The 13,558-nt window shown below is 48.7% G+C and overlaps 1 protein-coding gene across 1 annotated transcript; it reads left to right on the top strand.

Moving 5' to 3' along the window:
- Window positions 1-11,027: 11,027 nt before the first annotated feature.
- LOC123168834 (uncharacterized) lies at window positions 11,028-12,186 on the top strand. Its single transcript, XM_044586697.1, has 3 exons — window positions 11,028-11,353; window positions 11,710-11,762; window positions 11,844-12,186. The coding sequence occupies exons 1-3, from the start codon at window positions 11,111-11,113 to the stop codon at window positions 11,869-11,871; spliced, it is 324 nt and encodes a 107-aa protein (XP_044442632.1). The 5' UTR covers window positions 11,028-11,110; the 3' UTR covers window positions 11,872-12,186.
- Window positions 12,187-13,558: the final 1,372 nt, after the last annotated feature.

Raw genomic sequence — 13,558 nt, 5'->3', positions numbered from 1 at the left:
CAGCCTTCCCCCCCCCCCCCCGAAACCCTATTTCTCCTCGAAGCCGGAGGTCTGGACCTGCCCGAACCCGAAGAGGAGGGATGGCAGACCCGTCGTGGGCAGCAGCCAAGGGAGGCCACCAGGGAGGTCCTCCCGCGCCGAGCGCTGCCGTCCATCTGCAAGGGCCCGACTAGATGGGGACACCCACCTCCATCGCTGCCCCCACCCACCACCAGTGCCACGGCAAGAGGGGCCGCTCGCGACCCACAACGCCTGAGGCGGCTCTGAAATGCTGCCGTAAAGCAGCCGTCGCCATCACCACCCGCCGGCCTTCACCACCACTATATTGCCTGTCGCGCGGACGCCACGCCACCGTGGCTGACCCCGCACCTGAGCGCCGCCACGCCCGGCATCGAGCGTTGCGTCTCGGCACTCGAGAGCCGTCCCGCGCCGCATCCCCCGCGCGAGGAGATGAAGTGGCCCCGCCACTGCCGCCGCCGACCAAGCTTCGCCAGCTCACGCCCCTTGGCAGCAGCAAGGGAGAGGAGAGAGGTGGATGAGAGGGGAGTGGCATCACTAGGGTTATCCTCCCGGACGCTCCCAGGAGCGTTGCGGGAGGAGGAAGCATGTCTGTATATATAGAGATAATTTAAAGATTTTGTTTAACATGGGGGAGCCATGGCCCCAGCTCGCCCCCTATTGGCTCCGTCGCTAGGTGTAAAGTAGCTTTTTTTACGGAAGTACAACTGTGCCTTTTCCTTTTTAGAAGGACAAACTGTGCTTCTCATGGATGTTCCACATGCTTCTCATGGAAGTATAGGTTATGCTTCTCACGGAAGCAAATTTTTGCCTCCATGAGAAGCACAGTTGTGTACTGCATTAAAATTGCTTTCTATAGCGAACTAGTACCGCAGTAGCAACATCACTTGACATGTAGTGCTAGTTCAGCGCTCGCATGTAGAGGTGGTCCAACGGATCATGTCACCTTACCAACCAAAATAGAAACATAAAATGCTGCTTCTACATACATATATGAAAATGCGTACTGACAGGTCTCATGCCCTGCATATTCAGACCCCAATGTAAATTGTAAACTGAACGTAACATGTCTAGAAATTTACAGGACAGGTGTTTGTGTTGCAAATAATCCACAGCAATACAAACAGTGCAACAGGCAACCAACTCAACATGAAGCCAAGAAGAGAAATCTCCTGGAATTGCCCATTTGTCCATGTTTCAGACACATACTACATATATAGCAACATAAGTGTCAGTACTGATTTCTTCCTAGTTCGTCCACCTGATTTGCAACATAAGCATGAGAGAGCAAATGATAGTTTCATTTCTGTGATTACAGACCCAAATGCAGCGCCTCTTGTTGAATACGTACTATATTTCTGTGATCCTTCCATTTAGTGGTTCAGTTGACAAGTTGTGTGCTGTATTAACATTGTTTTGCTGAAAAAAGACTATTGTAGTATAGCAAGTAGCATCACACTTGAAAAGTAGTACTGGTTCAGTCAACCACTCTCATACAGAAGCCATCAACATCCATTGGGCCAAGAAAATAGCAGCTCTGGGCATGCCCACACTAGAGCAGGGTGTAACTTACTGACAAAAATCAAGGACAACATGCTACTGACGCATGTTGCCTCCTCCTAGTGACCATCTTTCCCTGTTGTCTGGAGAATTCTCCAGCATTGTGCACCAATGAGACCCAAATATATCCCACTGTAAAGAAAGCACCTATCAACAAAATCTGAAAGAGAGATGGGCAGGTCATTTAAATCCAAGCTATTTACATCATATGCAGAAAATCAACCAACTCAAATGGAAATACCGAAAGGCTTTCGCCCCGCTTTATAAATAAAGCAAACCGCCAAGAGCACACATACAAGCACTAGTCCAGAACACACACACCCAAGTCTCACAGGAAGAAGTACAAAGGTTCTGCTGAGGGCACAGCTCAACAAGCCCAAACAAAAAGGAAAAACACGGGAAGCCGGAGACGGAGACCAAGGTCGGCGCCTAATATGGTTCCGGCGGTGGCAGAGGGGGCGGCGGCGATAGACGAACGGCCATCGAGCGGAGGTCGGCGATGAAGGCGGAGATGGCGTCCCGGTCCGAAGGGAGGCTAAGCGGCCGCCAGAGCTGCAAGTAACCAGAGAGTTTGAAGAGAGCGTCAGTGGCCCGTCGAAGAGAGATGCGCTGGATCACGAGTTTATTGCGGATCGTCCAGAGGATCCAAGCTAGAGCCCCAATCTCAAGCCACCTAATGTGGCAAGAGGGCAAGGGGGAGTTCTGGAGTTCGGCGAATAGGTCGGGGAAGTTGGTGTGACACCAATTGCCACCGACCACCTCTCTAAAGCAGCTCCACAGAAACTGAGCAGACACACAAGAGAAGAAGATGTGATTCGAGTCTTCGGGAACACCGGAGAGCGGGCAGAGGCCAGTCCCAGGGCCATTTCGCTTGCGAACCTCCACCCCAGACGGGATCCGTCCACGTATCCATTGCCACATGAAGATCCGTATCTTCAAGGCAGGCGGATGGACCACACCGCTAGGAGGGGGAGGGGCGGTGGAGGGGGCAATGGCCTGGTAGAGGGACTTGGTGGAGAATTGGCCAGACTGTTCAAGACGCCTCCTAACCTGGTCCGGGCCCGCATCTACTACCGGTTCGTGGAGAGCGACGCAATCTAGTAACTCACACCAAGTGGCGGACTCCGGCGGACCGAACGGCCTCCGGAAGGCGAGGCGCCCTAAGTCAATAAGGGCCCTCTCTACTGAGATGGAGGGGTCAACGGCGATGGAGAAGAGGGCGGGGAAACACATCACGAAGGGGGAGTCTCCGGCCCACCGGTGGAACCAGAACAAGGTCGCAGCTCAGATCCAACCGAGATAGAGGTCCCAATGCGGAGGACCGGGAGAAGTTGGATTATTGACTGCCATAACTGGGACCCGCCAGAGCGCTGACAGAAAGCGAGGGATTGCCCACGCAAGTACTTGTTCCGGATGATGTCTAACCAGAGGCCGCCATGCCCTTGCGAAATGCACCAGAGCCAGCGGGATAAGAGGGCAATATTCATGCGCTTAGAGCACATGATACCGAGTCCTCCTTGATCCCGAGGCTTGCATATGTCAGGCCAGCTAACCATATGGTATTTCTGCTTATTATTGTCGCCTGCCCAGTAGAAACGAGACTGGACTTTGGCGATCTCATGGTGCATGGTCTCGTGAAGGCTGTAGAAGCTCATGAGGAACAAGAGGAGGCTAGAAAGGGAGGAGTTGATGAGGATCGTACAGGCTGCCTTCGAAAGCCACCTACCCTGCCAGGGCTCTATGCGCGTTTGCAGCTTGGCCATGGTCGGACGCAAGTCAGCGACGGTGAGCCTAGAGTCACTAATGGGCGTTCCCAAGTAAGTCGTGGGAAAGGAACCCAGGCGGCAGTTAAGACGGTTGGCAGTGCTCAGACGTTCCTCCAGAGAGTAGCCCATCACCATCACATCACTCTTGTCGAAATTGATCTTGAGGCCTGACATTTGCTGGAAGCAGAGGAGGAGGAACTTAAGATTAGAGATACCCGTCTCCGAGCCTTCGACCATGATGATGGTGTCGTCGGCGTACTGGAGAAGGAAGATCACGGTGTCGCCGGCCAGGTGGGGAGTGATGCCGCGAATATGTCCCGCAGCCTTAGCCTTGTCCAGGATGGCGGCAAGCGCATCCACCACCATGTTGAACAGGGATGGGGAGAAGGGATCGCCTTGTCGAACCCCACATAGGGTGTGGAAGTAAGGGCCAATCTCCCCATTGATGTTCATGGTAGTGCGACTGCAGGACACCATCTGCATCACTCGGGTGATCCAGCGGTCGTCGAAGCCCTTCCGGAGCAAAACTTCCTGAAGGAAGGGCCAGCTGATAGTGTCATACGCCTTATGGAAATCAATCTTAAGGAAGACCGCCCTGAGGTGTTTAGACCAAACCCCATGGAGGACTTCGTTGAGGACCAACACCCCATCCAGAATATACCGCCCTTGGATGCAGGCGATCTGGTTAGGGTGGGTAATGTGGTCGGCGAGCAGGGTCACCCTATTGGCGAACCCTTTAGCCAGGATCCGGAAGATCACGTTGATAACCGTGATCGGTCGGAACTGGCGGATGTCGGATGCCCAGACACTTTGGGGATGAGCGAGATGATCCCATAGTTGAGGCGCCCAAGGTCGATGGAGCCAACGTAGAACTCATCGAAGATGGCCATGATCTCGGGCTTAATCACATTCCCGAAGAACTGGAAGAACTTGACCGGAAGGCCATCCGGACCAGGGGCCGAGGTAGGGTTCATGCAACTAATGGCAGCCCAGACCTTGATACGTCTCCAACGTATCTATAATTTTTTATTGTTCCATGCTATTATATTATCTATTTTGGATGTTTAATGGGCTTTATTATGCACTTTTATATTATTTTTGGGACTAACCTATTAACCGAAGGCCCAGTGCAAATTGTTGTTTTTGCCTATTTTAGTGTTTCGCAGAAAAGGAATATCAAACGGAGTCCAAACGGAATGAAACCTTCGGGAGAGTTATTTTTGGGACAAACGCAGTCCAGGAGACTTGGAGTGGAAGTCAAGAAAGAACCGAGGAGGACATGAGGTAGGAGGGCGCGCCCAGGGGGGCAATAGGCGCGCCCCCCACCCTCGTGGGCCCCTTGTGGCTCCACCGACCTACTTCTTTCGCCTATATATACTCATATACCCCGAAAACATCCGAGAGCACCACGAAACCCTATTTCCACCGCCGAAACCTTCTGTACCCGTGAGATCCCATCTTGGGGCCTTTTCCGGCGCTCCGCCAGAGGGGGAATTGATCACGGAGGGCTTCTACATCAACACCATAGCCTCTCCGATGATGTGTGAATAGTTTACACAGACCTTCGGGTCCATAGTTATTAGCTAGATGGCTTCTTCTCTCTCTTTGGATCTCAATACAAAGTTCTCCTCGATTCTCTTGGAGATCTATTTGATGTAATACTTTTTGCAGTGTGTTTGTCGAGATCCGATGAATTGTGGGTTTATGATCAAGATTATCTATGAACAATATTTGGTTCTTCTCTGATTTCTTATATGTATGATTTGTTATCTTTGCAAGTCGTTTCGAATTATCAGTTTGGTTTGGCCTACTAGATTGATATTTCTTGCAATGGGAGAAGTGCTTAGCTTTGGGTTCAATCTTGCGGTGTCCTTTCCCAGTGACAGCAGGGGCAGCAAGGCACGTATTGTATTGTTGCCATCGAGGATAAAAAGATGGGGTTTATATCATATTGCTTGAGTTTATCCCTCTACATCATGTCATCTTGCCTAATGCGTTACTCTGTTCTTATGAACTTAATACTCTAGATGCATGCTGGATAGCGGTCGATGTTGGAGTAATAGTAGTAGATACATAATCGTTTCGGTCTACTTGTCGCGGACGTGATGCCTATATACATGATCATGCCTAGATATTCTCATAACTATGCGCTTTTCTATCAATTGCTCGACAGTAATTCGTTCACCCACCGTAAATTATGCTATCTTGAGAGAAGCCACTAGTGAAACCTATGGCCCCCGGGTCTATTTTCCATTATATAAGTTTCCGATCTATTTTATTTTGCATTCTTTACTTTCCATTCTATATCATAAAAATACCAAAAAATATCTTATTATCTCTCTCAGACCTCACTTTTGCAAGTGGCCATGAAGGGATTGACAACCCCTTTATCGCGTTGGTTGCAAGGTTCTTATTTGTTTGTGTAGGTACAATGCGACTTGTGTGTATCCTCCTACTGGATTGATACCTTGGTTCTCAAAACTGAGGGAAATACTTACGCTACTTTGCTGCATCTTCAAGGGAAAACCAACGCATGCTCAAGAGGTAGCAGACCTCACCCTCAGAGAACCGGGCCGTGAGGGCCTCGTTCTCCGCGGCGGAAACAAGTTGGTTGCCAGTCCAGCAATTGAGGGCTAGAGATAGTCCGCTCCTAAGAGCAGAGGAAAATAAGGCCCGGTAGAACCCGTCGACGTGGGCTCTAATGTCACCCGGGGACTGAAGAAGGGTCTCGCCATCCCAGAGGAGTGGGATGGTGTTGCATCTACGGTGGCCGTTTGCAATGGCCTGAAAGTATGATGTGTTCGCGTCACCCTTCAAGACCCATTTCTGGGAGCCACGTAAGAGCCAATAGGCCTCCTCATCGGTGTAGATGACGGAAAGTTGGTCTGCTAAGTCGTACCAGGAAAGCCACTCCTCGGGGGAGAGGCCAGTAGCATCCGGACGCAAGTCCAGGGCCTGGAAGGCAGTCAACAGGGCCTTCTTGCATTCGCGGAGATCACGCCCCAGGTTGGCGCCCCAACCCTTCATGAACTGTCATCCATGTTTGGCACAGAACTGCCACACGTCAATGGCCGAGGGGGGACGGTGGTGGGGTTGGGCGCGCGCCTCCACCCAGCGAGCGCCCACAGCCACAATGAAACCAGTTTGGGACAACCAGAATGTCTCAAACCGGAAGGGGGGGGTCGACGGCTCGTCGGTGGAGGACAGAAGGAGGGGGACGTGATCGGAGCCGATCCGGGCGATGGCCCAAAGGGAAGCCAAGGGGCAACGAAGATCCCACTCGGGGGAAACTAGGACCCGGTCCAGAACGGACTGGGTCGGGGAAGCCTGCCGGTTGGTCCAGGTGAACCTGGCACCAACCCTATCTATCTTGCGGAGACCAAGATCAGCATTGCAGTCATTAAACATTTGCATCCGTGCAAAGTTGACATGCTCATTGCTCTTGTCCTCAGCGAAGCGGAGGAGGTTAAAATCGCCCCCGACAACCACGGGGAGGGAAGCAGCCAAGACCTTCCGGTGAAGCTACTCAAACGGAAATACACTATGCACATGAAGTATTAACTTGGTGAAAACACAGAGAAATGTGTGTTCATGATTTCGAGTAAACAATCTTATGTAAGAAGTATGGAAAATCAGTGGAGTCAATCTCGAGAAAAAAAACAAAACAAGCGCATTGATCACTATAGCCTTGTGCCCTGATCAAATATCTTCATCTCACTACATGGACAGTGCAGTGTACTGTTATGTCCGCTCACAGACCAAAAATATGCAACAAATAACGAACAGATACCTAAACCTTTGGTGGAGCCATTGAATTAAGTGAGAGCTCTATGAGATCCTCTTTTTAACCAACTAAGAGCTCTATGAGATCTTCATGCGGTCATGCAGCACATATCCTGTTAGTCTGTTATATCACTAAACATATAGCTCAAGATTCCAGTTTAAATCTTAATACTCTTCAGTAGCATCGCTTGCTAAAAGAAACTACAGTAACATCACGTTGGCACTTGACATGTAGGTGTAGCATAAACAAAATTGTCTACTAGATCAATTAAGAAATATCAGAGAGCCCCTAGCTCTGGACATGCCATATTAGCATCTGCTCACCAAAGATACTCCTTTTGGGAGATGAATTTAGAGACTAGATCAAAGTTGGGATAATAAATTGTAGAATTAAGCCACTCTTTGCAGATGCATAAATTTAACAATGGTTCACATGGATGCAAGAAATTAAAGGTTCACAACAACATAATCCATTCACCCACTTACTCACACAATGACACGGGGAAACTGCCAACTAACAGACAAAAGCCAACCCTAACATGAGAAAACATGCAGGCACCGCTGCACCAAAAGGGCTACCAAGTAGTGACATAATTCATCACACGATATGCCTCCAAGTTGCCATGTCTTGCTGATGAGTAGCATCATGCATACTGAACAGTTCATTCTTAATTTGCCGCACCACCAAGGATCACCCTTTCTGCAAACATAGTTTTATCAATGTGATTCCAAAGAGGAGATGGCATGATACTATATAAATTGGCAATTAAGTAGGAATAACTAATTGTAACTTTCAATTATTTGCATTGCGCATGAAATTTGTTGGAGCAAATTTCAAACACATTTTTCAGTCTGGTTAGGCATTCAATGCTTTGATGATTCTGCTAACTGATTTTTTTGTTACTTAGCTCGTCATAGTGGGAGTAAGTTAGCTAGTAACATAACATACCCCAAGGCAGGTTTTCTTATGTGTTAAGTAGTTACTGCAGCGTTTCCGCACCCAGGCTCAGCTGCACCTGCCCATGAACAGTAAAATTGAAAAATTAGCAAAAATGTTCAAAAAAGTCTGAAATTTTTACACATGAAAGTTAAGAGTATATTCTAGGTGCGTGCCAAATTTCAAGTTGTTTGAACATTTGAGAAGATCGTGGCAAAAATAACAAATTTGGCTTGTCAAAAAAACTTTCAAAAAGTGCACTGTGTAGACCGAATTTTGTTTTTTTCACCCCGAGGTCATCAAATGTCCAAACACCTTGAAAATTTGCACGCACCTAGAAAATTCTCTCATCTTGCACGTGTAAAAAGTTCAGATTTTTTGAATTTGTTTGCTATTTTTTTCGAATTTACTATTCACCGGGAGTAGATGAGCCCGGGCACCGTTTCGAATTATCGCTGAGAAGAGTTGTTCACGAATCATAAAAGAAGAAAGACACGTAGAGATATACCTGGCGGATTGTAGAAGCTCACGTACGGAATCAAAGAATGGAGGTTTTCTCTCTTCATTCGCTCCTTCCACTCTAGTGTTTGGAGATCAATCTCGTAGACGCCAAGATCCGTGTTCACGAAAATGATATCACTGCCCTCCACAGATCCAATCAATCTAAGTATTCTCTTGGGATTTTTAATAGGGAGAAGGCTCTTGAGATCCACCACTCTAACAGGAGTCCATGACGCAACTCCGTCGAACTGTATCTGCTTAGACCACACGCAGAGGGTTAACCTGCTGTTCACATGTGCAAAGCCCAAACTGCCATCCTTCATCGCCATGAGGATAGGGCCACGAAAAACGACAGACTCGGCAAGTGGCGCATCAATCAATGACAAAGAATCAGAGCTCAAGCTGTACTTGAGAATTTTTACACGATCATCATCATTGTTGTAGCCAAGTAGGAAGTGAAGTGCGTCATTGACAAGGACAGCGGGCATTGGCCAGATGAATGCACCAGCTGCAAGATCAAGACCAAGGCACGGCCCATTCCACTCATCAGGATGAAGTTTAGACGGCTTGCTCCAGTCGCCCATGTCCGGCGACGACAAACGCGTGAGCGCTACCCACTCATCCTCTTCTTCGCTGTGGTCCATGCTGGAGTATTTAATCAAAAACTACCACATTTCATGGAAACATGTCCAGAAACTACCACTTTACGAATTTGTGCCGAAAACTACCACTTTTTTGCTAATCTATGATTAAAAACTACCATGTTAGGAAAATGCCCGATTTGCCTCTTCTAAACGCCTTTCTAACAGGATGGACCCACAAATCATGTTGACCGTTATTACAAATGGGGCCCACACGTCAACCCTCTTCTTCCTCCTCTCTCCCTCTCTTTGGCATTTCTACAGACACTTCGTGTGCACCTGCAGTTCGCCCGAGATCCTGGAGATGTATGCCGTCGGGATGTGCCCAAGCACCGCCGCCTACTCGCAACTCAGCTGTGCGCTGGCCCGCGCCAGACGCATGCTCGAGGCCGAGGCTGGCCCCGATGCACAACCGTTCAAGGCGCGGCGCGCGGCGTGCAGCCCGACCTTGGCGCTCGGCCTGTGCTGCTCGTCCGTGGCCATCAGCTCCGGCGAGAAGCAGAGCGACAGCCGGGGAGGCGGGGACGCCTTGAGCAGGGGCAACTCACGTCGGAGGAAGCCGGGGACGTCCTGCTTGGCCACGGGCCCTTGCTACTGTCCGCTGCCGCCGCAACTTCTGCTGCTTCCCGCCGCTTCTTGTTGTTCAGCACGCACAGACCACACACACATACATCAAGCATGCACATCACGATCAGCATGAATCAAGCACGCACAGCATGGCAACCTCGACGCGCTGGCGGGGGAGGGCCAAGGTCGTCCTCGGCGTCGGCCCAGACGACGTCGTCGGCCTCGGTCGAAGCCAGCGTCGCGGGCATGCTGGCCGGCCAATGGAGCGTTGCGGGCGTGCTAGCATGCAAAGCCGGGTTATCGCGCTGGCCCCCCGTCGGCGCGGAAGCCAGCCAACGCGGCGGCGATCTCCTGCCCGTGGCGGCAGCTAGAGGCGGCCGGCAACCAGCTCGCCTCGTTGCTCGCCGTGCATGTCGCTCGCCGTGCCCACTGCTGCTTGCCGCGCCCGCTGCTGCTCGCCCGTTCCGCCGCGCGCCGCGCCGCTGCTCGCCGCGCCCGCCGCTGCCGTACATCACTGCCCACTGCATGCAGCCGTAGCTTCGCGTGCACTGCATGCTAGCTTGTGTGCGTGCGTGAGTGAGCGCCGGCAGTGGTCGGCGGCGGAGGTGGCTTGCAGGTGCACACGAGGTGCTTGTATAAATGCCAAAGAGAGGGAGAGAGGAGGAAGAAGAGGGTTGACGTGTGGGCCCATTTGTAATAACGGTCAAAGTTAATGGTCAACCTGACTTGTGGGCCTATCCTGTCAGAAAGGTGTTTAGAAGAGGCGAATCGGGCTCTTTCCCGACATGGTAGTTTTTAGTCACAGATTAGCAAAAAAATGATAGTTTTCGGCACGAATTTGTAAAGTGATAGTTTCTGGGAACGTTTCCATGAAATGTGGTAGTTTTTGGTTAAATACTGTCCACGCTGACAAAGACCACCTTGAAAGGGGCCGCGTGACACACGCGATGGTCGCAGCCGCTCACGGCGCAGAGCACCGCGACCCCAAAGCTATGGGCATCTATTTCGGCCCAGTACCCGTACAGTTCCCGAGTGCAGCCTGTCTCCACATAACCACCTGAGGTTTCCGAAACCGGCTAATTCACCCCCTCAACTGGAAAACCGGTTAATTAGCCCCCTAAGGTCTCTAATACCAGCCAGGACACACCCTAATCCCAATTAGAGTGGTTTTTGCCGGTGGTTTTGCTTGCGTGGCCCTGGACCATTGCCACGTCGGCTTGGTGGAAGGCGGGAAGAGATACGAGGATGCGCGTGAAGTTTTACTCAATCCCCAATCCGGTATGCGCAATCCCTAGTTCCCCTCTTCCTTCTCCCCTGTTCGCCGCCATGGCCGCCAGATGAGTCTCGTCCACCTCTCTTCTGTAGTTCCTCCCTTTCCATGTGTGTCTCCATGGCCGCCCCACCTACGTAATTCCTCCTCCCTCGATCGCCCATTCTCCAGCGCCCTCGACGAGGACCGCCCTCGTCATGGCTCAATGGAGCAGCGGCTGCTTGTCTTGGAGTTCCTGTTTGACTCGTCGTCTAGCCGTAGCGGGCCGCCGATCCCCTATAGTTCTTGTTCATCTCTTCATGTTCTTCAGGTAAGAAGTGGATGCTGGTTTCGTGAGAAAAGAAAAATGGATGTTGGTGTACAGGTTATCTTTTTACCCAGAATATGTACCGATTATTATCAATTTGCCAACACAATTGATTCTTTGATTCACTTGATGTTGCTACTGTACGTAGCTTAGCATCAGACTGAATTTTTAGTATAGCCAAGACAACTTCAGAGCTCCAAACTGAATATCGTTGTGAAGTAATACTCGCAAGTTAATATAAATTTCTCATTCACCCAGTTAATTTCTCATTCCTAACCTATTATATTATATATTTTGGGACATGCTAATGACTTAATTTTGTATTGGTGCATATGAATTTTTTCTGACTTCAATCGGAGGCTCTAAGCACCAAACTTGCAGGAGGCACTACATTTGCGAACGACGACACCAGGTTAATGAAGTTCTTCCTTGTCATTCGGTATTTATTTTGCTGCTTGTTAATGTGGTGTCTTTCTGCATTTTTTTGGACTAGAGGAATGAACAACTTCATCATCTTATAAGAGCATTGGAGCAAGAGAGAGCAATGCACAAGAAAGAGCAAGATAGATCAATGTTGCAGTTGCATCAGAGATTGTCAGCTATATATGAAGATATGAAAGTGAAGAAAAAAAGGGGCATGTGCCTTTATCATGATAATGTGGGTTGTTTCTTTAGTTTTAGATTTTGTTGCTGGTATGGTCGTCTTAGTCTAGTTGAGAAGAGAGAATTCAGATAATGCAATTTTTTAAGGGAATGTACTTGTAGCTCTGCAATCTGTTGCATACGCAAAGATATATGTAATCTGAAAGCAAGCTTTTCTTGCTGTCATGATTGAAAGCTTTTATTAACTGAAAGTACTATGTTATTGCAACTATCATGGTTGCAAATTTGCAGCATTTTGTTTACATTCAGCATCACTCTTACAAATTGGCAATAGCATAATTAAGAAACAAGACATGCCCAGAATTCTCTGTACAGTTTCACCTTAACTTCGAAGGAACACATTTTTCTGAATGCAATAAGGAACATATCACAGAATACCCAGTCATGCCCCACATCAGAAAACAGTACATGTATCAGATAATAGGGAAGAAGTACTAGCTTTACATAATATAGCATGAACCAGAAAATGCATAACAGTCAACCATGCACCACAAGTTTATTTATATCTCATTGTAGCTAAATAACTAGAAGTTTAGTTATTGCCATGTAACCACCACTAGAATCTTGATTGGTTTGGCATTGGCTGAGATGTCGCCCTAGGTGCTAGTAGATAAGAAGATGTTCCAGATGTTGGTTGAGATGATTGTATCGGTGATTTCCTTCTGTTCTTTGCTCTCTCATAAAAAGGTGCAGTGGAAGGACTATTTTGCGCACCAGAGGCCTTCTTCTTCCTCTTTGGTGGCTTAGATGCTGGAGGAACTTCTTGTGTTGATGGGCCAGGAGCCGAACTTTGTTGTGTTGATGGAACATGAGCTTGTTGTATTGAAAAACAGTTAAGATTAGCAAATTTGCACATGTCAGGAAAAAATATGCAAAAAAAGAAGATAGAAAGGGGCACCTCTGTTCTTGCTTGCTTGGCCTTTCTCCTTGTAGCTGCTCTTGTGAAGTTGGCATGCTCTTTATTACCAGCAGTATTGTTATTCGTACATTTTCTTTTGTTGTGACCCTGAGTTCCACAACTTGAACATGTCACCTGAGTGCCTGCTCTTGACATTTTTTATGGGTTCCTAGGTTTCTCTCCTTCCTCCTGCCTTCTCTTTGTCTGGGGCCTGCCAGTCTGTGTTCTTTTCTTAGGTGGAAGAGGTCTAGGTTTTTCAGAAATTGGCCAATCTTCTGGTCCATTGACAGGCTGAAGAACATGATCATAAATTCTGTTGTACTCAGCAATAGAGTAGCAAGGTGAAATGTAGAGATCCAAATCTCTAGAGCAGGTGTAGATTGCACTAACCGCATGACAACAAGGTAATCCGGAAAGTTGCCAATATCTACATGAACATGTCCAGTTTTCTAGATTGACTGTGTATCTCCTATGCTCACCTTCCTGTACTTCAAACCCATCCTTTCCATTCCACAACACTTGACACCTAGCAGATCTTTCAATGTTGACCTTCAACTTCTTGAAAATATTTGGACAAATGGTTCATACCACTTCTCAGACTTTGCTCTGTTTTGTTGGATCCTCACAGTGACCTTCTTTCTAATGAT

The sequence above is a fragment of the Triticum aestivum genome, chromosome 7D (assembly GCF_018294505.1).
Source record: "Triticum aestivum cultivar Chinese Spring chromosome 7D, IWGSC CS RefSeq v2.1, whole genome shotgun sequence".
In the NCBI taxonomy this organism is placed as follows: domain Eukaryota; kingdom Viridiplantae; phylum Streptophyta; class Magnoliopsida; order Poales; family Poaceae; genus Triticum; species Triticum aestivum.
This window is presented reverse-complemented; position numbering and strand designations above follow the sequence as displayed.

Coding starts and splice junctions, on each gene's coding strand:
- LOC123168834 (XM_044586697.1), top strand. CDS start 11,111: ATGAGTCTCGTCCACCTCTCTTCTGTAGTTCCTCCCTTTCCATGTGTG. Junction 11,354..11,709: donor CATCTCTTCATGTTCTTCAG/GTAAGAAGTGGA, acceptor CTTCAATCGGAG/GCTCTAAGCACCAAACTTGC. Junction 11,763..11,843: donor TTTGCGAACGACGACACCAG/GTTAATGAAGTT, acceptor TTTTTGGACTAG/AGGAATGAACAACTTCATCA.